The sequence below is a fragment of the Triticum aestivum genome, chromosome 3A (assembly GCF_018294505.1).
Source record: "Triticum aestivum cultivar Chinese Spring chromosome 3A, IWGSC CS RefSeq v2.1, whole genome shotgun sequence".
NCBI classification, from domain to species: domain Eukaryota; kingdom Viridiplantae; phylum Streptophyta; class Magnoliopsida; order Poales; family Poaceae; genus Triticum; species Triticum aestivum.
The window spans coordinates 347,819,324-347,830,579 of NC_057800.1; the positions used below are offsets into that span (position 1 = coordinate 347,819,324).

Sequence of the window (11,256 nt, forward strand, 5' to 3'; positions counted from 1 at the left end):
GTGAACAAGAGGTGATGATAAGTTTGCAGCTCTTTCTACATGCCAGAGGTCAGAGGATGCCAACTTGCATTTAACTATATACCTAGAATTCAGAAACACCCTATTACCTATTAGTTCTCTCAAGATTGTTCATCTTGTAGGAAACTGATAGTGATGAAATACTACAACTCAACAGCTTGAATTAACAACAATCTCTGAGCAGCAAGTGTGTGTTCATGGGTGCAATGTTGTTCTCCATGCAAGAAACCTCCAAACAACAACCAACTGGCTTATGGTTAGTAAAAAAATATCACCGAGCTATTGGTTCCAAGCAGCAACTAAATGTTGGTGAATTGCATGTAAACACAGAGAAATACAAAATCACTGGTGGGTGGACATCATGTAAAAACAGCATGCTAGCCATTTTGATTTAACCACGGAAGGAGCTTCAACTATTGAGAGGATGAGCACATACTAGTTAGATCAAAAGGGGCGGCTTGTTTTTTTCTTCCCAAAGATCGCTTCCCAAACCATCGGTGAGAATGGCCCTTTCTTGTCCAAATGTTCCCTGATGGACTTCTCATCAATGGCAAAGTTCCTATCCTGGAAGCTCCTCACAAGCTTGTCACCCTCCTCTACCCCCTTCATCTTGCATACTGCATCAACCAAACCCACAAACGTTGCAGCATTCGGGGAATGCCCAGCCTCGAACATCTCCACACAGAAAGCAACAGCCTCATCCAGTCTGTCGCCCTTGCACAGACCCTGTATAATCAACCAGTAGCTGAAGGCATTTGGAATGACCCCGTTGCCCTGCATCTTCCTGAAGATCCTGACGGCATCGTCCAGCTTGGCTGCTTTGCAGAAGGCCTCGACAACAGCGGTGTAGATGACCACCTCTGGGATGGCGCCCTTCTCGCGCATCAGACCAAACAGCTTCATGGCCTCCGGTACCAATCCGTTCTTGCAGAGGCCGTCGAGCATGGCGACGGCGTTGGGTATCAGCCCCGTCTCTTTCATCTTCCGGAAGATGCCGTCCACGTCCTCCGTCTGCAGTGGCGGCCCCGGTTCGTGGTCAGGCTGCTGAGCCTCGATGTTGCTTCCCGTGGAGGAGGCGGCGTCGCCCAGCTTAAGCTTCTCCATCAGCGACTCCCCGATGGCTTTCTGAGCGCTCCTTTCCGGACGCTGCTGCTTCCCGGCGGCGCGTCGGAGGATGTCAGCAGGGAAGGCGCCGGTGGCGGAGGGGTCAGGGGCTCCCCCTGCGCGTCTCAGCGGTGGGGGCAGGGGGTTGTTCTCTGGGTCAGCCCCGAAGTTGAGGGTGCGGAGGAAGGCCTCGTCCTCCTCCTCATCCCGTGCCTCGTGGATCACCCGGCGGCGACGGTCACCGGTGGAGTACGACCGCCGGATGCCAGATTCTCCACCCAGCAGGAGGAGGCGGCGGAGGCTGCGTGACCTAGCCGGAATCTGCAGGCTCATCTCTCCCTCTCTCTCTTTCTCTTTTTCTCTGGTGGCGGCGGCGGCGGCTTGAGGGGAAGGGAAGAGGCAACCGTAGAAGACGGAAATGTGGGCTTGTGGACGGACGCTTCGTCCCGGGCCAACATGTCATACAAAGAACTCGGAGTCGGAGGGTTTCGGTTTCAAGTGTCCAAGCCAAGGCCAGGCCCAGGGGCAGGGGCAAGGGGATCATGTCCAAGGCCGTGTCGCGCATTCCGTCGAGCACCCTGACCTCCCTCCTCACGCGCGCCCTGAATCCCCACGTCGCCGTCGTCGACCTCATCACCACCCACCTCACGGCCGACGCGGAACCCACCAAGATCCTCGACCTCTCCGGCCTGCTCCCCTACCTCGGCCAGGACGAGCTCACCGCCGTCGTGCTCCACGCCGGCCACTCTCACCCGCTTTCCACCCTCCGCTTCCTCATCGCGCTGCCGCCGCCGCTCCAGCCGTCGCCTCCCCACCTCGCCTTCCTCGCGCACTCCCTCGCCACCACCCGCTTCTTCTCCCACGCGCTCGACGCGCTCTCCCACCTCCTCCGCCTCCACCCAACCCACGACGCCCTCCCCACTCTCCTCCTCTCCTACCAGACCGCGCCCCACCCCTCCCTCCCCAGCCTCCTCGTCAAGGCGCTCCTCCGTCGCGCCCGCCTTCGCCACGCATTCCACGCCGCCCTGCGCGCGGCCGCTTCCGGCTTCCCACCCGACACCGTCGCCTTCAACGCACTCCTCGCCGCGCTATCTCGCGCCGAGCGTTTCAATGAGCTCTGGGCCGCACGGGCAGCCATGTCGCGTGCTGGGGTGCGCCCCAACGCGCACACGTTCAACATCCTCGTCGCCGCGCTCTGCCGAGGTGAAGACGCCGAGCGCGTGCAGGGCTTCTTAGAGGAGCTGGAGGAGCAAGGTTTCGAGCCAGACGTGGTGACTTACAACACCCTTCTTGTTGGGTATTGCCGCAGGGGGAGGCTGCAGGACGCTCTGCACCTGTTCGATGTTATGCCGCCCAGGGGTGTTGAACCAGACTTAGTGTCACATACTGTCCTGATGGACGGGCTGTGCAAAGCCGGGAGATTGAGCGACGCTAGACGCATGTTTGACAGGATGGTGCACAGTGGGGTGAGCCCCGATGCTGTCGCTTATAGTGTTCTTATCGCAGGGTACTGCAATGAGTGCAGAGTGAAGGAGGCAAGGTTGCTGCTGATGGAGATGGTGGGGAATGGGCTCTCGCCTGAAGGATTCGCTCTCAAGAGTGTGATTGAGAGTCATCTCAAAATTGGGAAGCTGCTCACTTGCTTGAATATGGTGTCGCCTTTAAGGAAATATGGTGTTGCCATTCCGTTGGAGAGTTACAATTGCTTGATTGGTGCATTGTGCGAAGAAATGCGCCCTCATGCTGCCAGGGGTTTGTTCCAGTGGATGATAGAGGATGGGCACAGTCCTAGCTTGGAGATGTATAATATGGTAGTAGATTGCTACTGCCAGTGCGGCAGTGTGGACGAGGCTTTAGATATAAAGGTTGAGATGAGCTCTAGAGGAGTGAAGCCAGATTTTGATACTTACCGTACGCTAGTAACCTGCCTTTGCAGTGTGGGGAGGAGCTCAGATGGCAAATCGGTTATGGCAGAGATGATTGAGTCAGGTCTCCAGCCGAATGAGTCTATTTGTGCTGCTTTGGTTTGTGGGTTCTGCAAGGAAGGTTCTCTTAATAAAGCAGAATTGATCCTGAAGGCTTTTGTTCTTGATTTGCAGGTCTGCTGCAATAAGAGCTATAATACTCTGATGAGAGCTTACTGTATGACCAGGAGCACCACAGAGTCATTAGAATTGCAGAACAGGATGTTGGAACTGGGTTTTGTCCCAAGCAGTGAGACATGTCGATCTCTTGTTTATGGGCTCTCAAGAAGCATTGCTTAAGTTGCTAAACTGGTTTAATCATCCCATGAATTCAAATATTCTTAAATTCTCAATGGGTGGTCTACATAATTGCTTAGGTGATTACAGCAGTGACGATGGCATGATGCTATCACCATGCATGATGAACGAGAACATTTGTGGAAGAGCTGAAGAAATTGGATTATGCAGCAGAAAGCTGTTTAATATAATACTGTATTTAAGTGATGTGAGAATGCTGTTAATATAATGCTCCTCATAAAGACTTGGTTTTTCGACCCAGGCAAATTCTAAAGATTTGGGACCAAAAGCGGTTAGCAGTGACCATTGAATAAGTTTCTTCAGCTTGAGTTGGGTTAAAAGCACGGAAGGTATTTGCACCAGTCTGTGTGATGCAACTTGTCAGCTGTGACCACTGGCCAGAAATATTCTTGGATCAAGTTTCTGCTGATGGCTTAGTGGGCTATAACAAACCGAGGCCCCATGACTTGCTGAATGATGGCCATGTACATGCCTCGCGATTCTGGGTTCCTTGGATTTTTGGAGAAGAGATGCAAAGCGCTAGTTCATGAGGACTAATGCTGACTTATACCAAAAAGATTACAGTATGTTGGATACAGGGGGGAGTTTCTGGTGGAATGAGGCCTATGAGTTTACTTGGCTGGAATGCCATCCTTCTGCCAGGTAGTGCATGTTTGGCAAACTGCTCTTGTCCTGGGCACATGGCACCATGGAGCATGGCTAACAAATTACTGTAAAACCCCTGCTGTATGGAATTAGAGAGCTAATATTGCTTGAATCTTAGCCCTAGATTAAGCGGCAGACATGATTCTAATGCTAAAATATTAAGTGTTGCATCCAATTGCTACAATTGTACATTACACAGTGCACTGTTTGGTAAATCTCATGCGTCAGTTTTTTGTCCAAGAGTTCACATGCATGGTGAACAATACATTTGTGAAAGGGTAGAATGCAGTATGGTTAGCATTGAGATGGTGTGAGCACTGTGCACAAATGTTGATGTAATCTTCCTCATGCGGATTTGCTGCCTGAATCCAGGTGAACTCTAATCTTCATGATGATAGAGATATACATTGACCAAGTTTTTCCTGATGACTTCTGGTAAATCCAGGTAAACTCTAATTTTCATGATGGTACACATATAAATTGGTAGTGGGGCGTAACCCTCTCAGCGACGCGCCACATCGGAACCCGGGTGTGGTGGAAAATGGGCAAGGGCCGGGCCGTCACCCCCCAAGTGGCGCGCTGTATCTTGATCCGGATACGGTGGCAAGTGAGCGAGGATCGGGTCGTCGCATCCTTAGTGGCGCGCTACATCGGCGCCCGGATGTAGTGGAAAATGAGCAAGGGTCTTCGCATTTGACTCGACGAGTGCGAAGGGTAAGGAAGCTAGCCGAGCCTAGGAGGATTCGCTTAGGTAGCTGGAATGTAGGGTCTCTGACAGGGAAGCTTCGGGAGCTAGTTGATGCAGCAGTGAGGAGAGGTGTTGATATCCTTTGCGTCCAAGAAACCAAATGGAGAGGACAGAAGGCGAAGGAGGTGGAGGATACCGGCTTCAAGCTGTGGTACACGGGGACGGCTGCAAACAGAAATGGCGTAGGCATCTTGATCAACAAGAGCCTCAAGTATGGAGTGGTATACGTCAGGAGACGTGGGGACCGGATTATCCTGGTCAAGCTGGTAGCTGAGGACTTGGTTCTCAATGTTATCAGCGCATATGCCCCGCAAGTAGGCCACAATGAGAACACCAAGAGGGAGTTCTGGGAAGGCTTGGAAGACATGGTTAGGAGTGTACCGATTGGTGAGAAGCTCTTCATAGGAGGAGACCTCAATGGCCACGTGGGTACATCTAACACAGGTTTTGAAGGGGCGCATGGGGGCTTTGGCTATGGCATCAGGAATCAAGAAGGAGAAGATGTCTTAAGCTTTGCTCTAGCCTACAACATGATTGTAGCTAACACCCTCTTTAGAAAGAGAGAATCACATCTGGTGACTTTTAGTAGTGGCCAACACTCTAGCCAGATTGATTTCATCCTCTCGAGAAGAGAAGATAGGCGTGCGTGCCTAGACTGTAAGGTGATACCTGGGGAGAGTGTTGTACCCCAGCATAAGCTGGTGGTTGCTGACTTCCGCTTTCGGATTCGTGTCCAGCGGGATAAGCGTGCCAAGGTCGCTAGAACGAAGTGGTGGAAGCTCAAGGGGGAGGTAGCTCAGGTGTTCAAGGAGAGGGTATTTAAGGAAGGCCCTTGGGAGGAAGGAGGGGATGCGGACAATGTGTGGATGAAGATGGCGACTTGCATTAGTAAGGTGGCCTCGGAGGAGTTTGGAGTGTCCAGGGAAAGGAGAAGCGAAGATAAGGATACCTGGTGGTGGACTGATGATGTCTAGAAGGCGCTTAAAGAGAAGAAAGATTGCTTCAGACGCCTATACCTGGATAGGAGTGCAGACAACATAGAGAAGTACAAGATGGTGAAGAAGGCCGCAAAGCGAGCTGTTGGTGAAGCAAGGGGTCGGGCATATGAGGACCTCTACCAACGGTTAGGCACGAAGGAAGGTGAAAGGGACATCTATAAGATGGCTAAGATCCGGGAGAGGAAGACGAGGGATATTGGCCAAGTCAAATGCATCAAGGACGGAGCAGGCCAACTCTTGGTGAAGGACGAAGAGATTAAGCATAGATGGCGGGAGTACTTCGACAAGCTGTTCAATGGGGAGAATAAGAGTTCTACCATTGAACTGAATGACTCCTTTGATGAGACCAGCATGCGTTTTGTGCGGCGCATCCAGGAGTCTGAGGTGAAGGAGGCTTTAAAAAGGATGAAAGGAGGCAAGGCGATGGGCCCTGATTGTATTCTCATTGAGGTGTGGAAAGGTCTCGGGGACATAGCGATAGTATGGCTAACCAAGCTTTTCAACCTCATTTTTCGGGCAAACAAGATGCCAGAAGAATGGAGACGGAGTATATTAGTACCAATCTTCAAGAACAAGGGGGATGTTCATAGTTGTACTAATTATCGTGGAATTAAGCTGATGAGCCATACAATGAAGCTATGGGAGAGAGTCATTGAGCACCGCTTAAGAAGAATGACAAGCGTGACCAAAAATCAGTTTGGTTTCATGCCTGGGAGGTCGACCATGGAAGTCATTTTCTTGGTACGACAACTTATGGAGAGATATAGGGAGCATAAGAAGGACTTGCATATGGTGTTCATTGACTTGAAGAAGGCCTATGATAAGATACCGCGGAATGTCATGTGGTGGGCCTTGGAGAAACACAAAGTCCCAGCAAAGTACATTACCCTCATCAAGGACATGTACAATAATGTTGTGACAAGTGTTCGAACAAGTGATGTCGACACCGATGACTTCCCGATTAAGATAGGACTGCATCAGGGGTCAGCTTTGAGCCCTTATCTTTTTGCTGGATGAGGTCATAAGGGATATACAAGGAGATATCCCATGGTGTATGCTCTTTGCGGATGATGTGGTGCTAGTTGACGATAGTCGGATGGGGGTAAATAGGAAGTTAGAGTTATGGAGACAGACCTTGGAATCGAAAGGGTTTAAGCTTAGTAGAACTAAAACCGAGTACATGATGTGCGGTTTCAGTACTACTAGCTGTGAGGAGGAGGAGGTTAGCCTTGATGGCCAGGTGGTACCTCGGAAGGACACCTTTCGGTATTTGGGGTCAATGTTGCAGGAGGATGGGGGTATTGATGAAGATGTGAACCATCAAATCAAAGCCGGATGGATGAAGTGGCGCCAAGCTTCTGGCATTCTCTGTGACAAGAGAGTGCCACAAAAGCTAAAAGGCAAGTTCTACAGGACGGCGGTTCGACCCGCAATGTTGTATGGCGCGGAGTGTTGGCCGACTAAAAGGCGACATGTTCAACAGTTAGGTGTGGCGGAGATGCGTATGTTGAGATGGATGTGTTGCCACACGAGGAAGGATCGAGTCCGGAATGATGATATACGAGATAGAGTTGGGGTAGCACCAATTGAGGAGAAGCTTGTCCAACATCGTTTGAGATGGTTTGGGCATATTCAGCGCAGGCCTCCAGAAGCTCCAGTGCATAGCGGACGGCTAAAGCGTGCGGAGAATGTCAAGAGAGGGCGGGGTCGACCGATTTTGACATGGGAGGAGTCCGTTAAGAGAGACCTGAAGGATTGGAGTATCGACAAAGAGCTAGCTATGGACAGGGATGCGTGGAAGCTTGCTATCCATGTGCCAGAGCCATGAGTTGGTTGCGAGATCTTATGGGTTTCACCTCTAGCCTACCCCAACTTGTTTGGGACTAAAGGCTTTGTTGTTGTTGTTGTTGTTTTACACATATAAATTGGTAGGCCCGAAATATGCTACTCCCTCCGTTCCGAATTACTTGTCGCAGGTATGGATGTATCTAGATGTATTTTAGTTTTAGATACATCCATTTCTGCGACGAGTAATTTGGAACGGAGGGAGTAGTTCATGGCTATGTATCTCTCTGATCCTTATTTGCTTTGGGATACGAGGAGGGGGGGGGGGGGGTTGGGAAAGGTTAGGCAACTGTCGCGTGTACGAAACACGACACCGAGGATGTGGAACACCCCCTTTTTGGTTCAGTGTTGGGGCACTAACCGCTCCAATCCTCTATCTACCACATGGTGGATTTTTACCCAGGTTTAGGCCGCTAGGAAGCGTAATACCCTACGTCCTGCTAACTTTTATTCACTGGAAGTGATGAACTGGATGTTACAACGGTGAACCTTCCTTGCTGGGAAAGTTCACTCGCGCATATCAAAATAGAGTCAAACCCCTATCTACGTAACCTGGGCCTCCTTTTATGGTCACAAGGGGTCACCACAGTGGCTACAAGGTTGTGGGTACAGTAGATATACAGAGGAATACCTATCACATTAAATGCGGGGGTATGTGTCTTCGTATCCCGTTGCCGGAGTTGAACACCTGTCTTGTCGTAGCAGGCTTTTATGGTCACAAGGGGTCACCACAGTGGCTAGAAGGTTGTGGGTACAGTAGATATACAGAGGAATACCTATCACATTAAATACCGAGGTATGTGTCTTAGTATCCCGTTGCCGGAGTTGAACACCTGTCTTGTCGTAGCAGGCTTTTGCTGGCGCATCCCTTTTACCGCGACACGTTGCTGATGAGGTGTCGCCCGCACGGTAAAAGGGGGCAGTGAATCACCTTGGGTGCACCTAACACTTTGGAGGCGCGCGCTCCACTTGACAGCTCGCCATGCACCGCCGTGGACCGCAACAGACCTATGCTTAGCCTCTTCGCTGTAGCCCTGCGCCAGTTAGACGCTGATTGGTCGTCGCTGGGCGGAAGCTGTTGGCGGGGTGTTGGCGCTGAGGGAGCCGTTGCCGAGAGGCAATGCTCTTCCACGGCAATCTTTGCCATGACATTGCCAATGTTGTTAGAGGACTCTTCCTCAAGATTGATAGTCTTGTCGGTGAGTGTCTTGACAAAGATCAGCATACCACCATGTTGCCGGGAGGCAGTATGGAAGGATGGACTCCTTCTGGATGTTGTAGCAGCAAGAGTGCGACCATCCTCGAGCTATGTGCCGGCAGTGAGGTGATCACCCATTCCTTTGATGTAGGTTTCCTGTGATTGCATCTCGACGAAGATCTGCATGCCACCTTTGAAGGGGGCCTGGACGAGCGTTGCCGGGAAGCATAAGTCCCCACAAAAAAACCTCATTTCTAGACGTGGCATGTTTATGTGGGTTGGAACATGGATTTTAATCCAGCCAAGCAGGTTCTCTTTCCCTTCCTCATAAGTGGTGGTTTGGTCGGCTGTAAGGCCAAGAGCGTCTACGGCTTGCTTTAGTATAAAGGCACACATGAATGGCAAACAAAACCAAGAATGTGAAATCGCACAGAAACACGTGAGCAATGAAACCTCACCGAGGGGCACTGATGGACAAAATGCTCCTCCTTCATCAAATAAGAAGCCTCGAAGCCAACATAGAACATGTAGTGCTAGCCCTATGCTGTGAAACCGCTCCTTTCCTGGCAACTGTCATCCACTAGATCTGCCGCACCGATAGGAAAGAAATCAATTAGCCGATACGAAAAGCACAAACCAAAATAGAGGATAAAGAATGTCATCCTGATCTTGTCCGATAAAAAGTGGACTTGCCTTAGTTACATTTCCTTTTCATGTGTTCCTTCACAAGGTTTACATAAAACCAGAGCCTGTAACATGAAACCACGCACCGTTAACCAGCGAACCACAATCTCAAGCAACGAATCACGGATTTTTTGTAACGTGATCTAAACCAAAGGGACTCGGGCAGAAAACAAAATAGACAAGAAAGATTGGGAAGCAAGGCCAGAGAACAGACTAGAAAAGAAGCAGCTCACCTCAATCAACAATATAGGCACCCAACAACGACAAGTAGCTCGTAAGACCTGAAAGAAAGAACGGAAAGAGAGAGCACAGTTAGGCAAGAAAAGAGACCGGGGAGAGGAATGAGGAAGAACCTCAGCTCGCAGCAAGGACGAAGGCCATAAACAAAGCAGGAAGACGCAGGCGGATAGCAGGTATGAGCTCGAACAGCACCTCTAGCGGACCAAAGCGAGGGACGGGCATGGTGAAGCGTAAGGCGGCGGTGGCGAAGGGATATAGAAAGGAGAGGAAAACCAAATACAGAAGGAGACAAGATAAAGACAATCGCAGCACAAAGGCGAATGAACTGACAAAACCCACCACACGAAGTCACACACGTGGACACGAGCCCAAAAACAGCCAAAGACCAGGTGATGAAAGCCATGTAAAAAGAGCGACACAGCACAGTACAAACCAAAGGGGAACACTTGCTTTTACCCAACGGAGTAAGCATCGTAGGCTTACCGGGCAATGGACTCACCAACCCTCATTGCTGCCACTAGCACGGGCCGAACAACTCCACGTGGACACTGGCCAGATAGGACCAGTCGGACGGAACGAACACAACTCCATGTGGCCACGGCCGGATAGGCAGGAAGAGAGCAAGCACACCAAAATGGAACAGACGGGCACAAACCAAAGGAGCAAACCTACCATATCCGCCCGGTAAGATGCCGGCTCCGCAAAGTCTCCCAACACGCCTGCCCGAACAACCATCCGGGTGTTGGGCGGGATAGCCGGGTGAAGAGGGACATCTCTGCTCGGTGGCCCAAACATCAGACACACACACCAGCGCATGAGCCGGCACACGCCTGTACAGCCGGACAAGCTCCACGCACGACGACCGCCTTTACCCAGTGGCCCAAACATGAGGCGCCCCCACACAAGTGCACGAACGGCACAGGCAGGGCAAAGGGCAACACCCGGTAGATGAGGCGGCCCTGTGCGCGCCCCAAGGCCATGCGTCATGGACCCCTGAGACTGCTGGTTCGGTGAGGAGCATCTGGGCCCGATCAGACAGCGGGGAGGGCACCAAACAGGCAACGGGGCTAGACGCGCACGGATCGGACAGCACATAGCGCGTGTGGAATAATCGGAAAAGTTAACTGGTTATTGTTGCAGAATGGAGATGCTCTTAGTCTAAAAATTCTGGCTGGACAAAGATTGACAGCTTCGCCTATTGTAGCTTGTCCATTTCCAGTTTGCCAGTCCCATGATATGATATTTCCAATTTATTATTCTAGTGAGATGCCTTGAGAGATTCTAGTTCACATTTTCCCTGGTACTATTCTTCTCATCCAATTGAAACTTTATCAGTTAAATAGTTTCTTGTTTAAATGTCCTCATCAGGGTGTTGAGGTAGTCTGTCCAGATAGAGCTTCCATGGAGCACGAGGTGTTACCAGCTACTTATTAGTGCTTTTAGGAAAGGGGACATGGAGGGCACGAGAAATCTATTGTGAATATAACTCCAGCT

The 11,256-nt window shown here is 50.8% G+C and overlaps 1 protein-coding gene across 1 annotated transcript; it reads right to left on the minus strand.

Moving 5' to 3' along the window:
- Positions 1-212: 212 nt before the first annotated feature.
- Positions 213-1,455, minus strand: LOC123061275 (pentatricopeptide repeat-containing protein At4g38150). The gene has a single exon (XM_044484297.1). It carries the CDS (start codon positions 1,453-1,455, stop codon positions 463-465), a length of 993 nt encoding a protein of 330 aa, XP_044340232.1. The 3' UTR covers positions 213-462.
- Between the last annotated feature and the right edge of the window lie 9,801 nt (positions 1,456-11,256).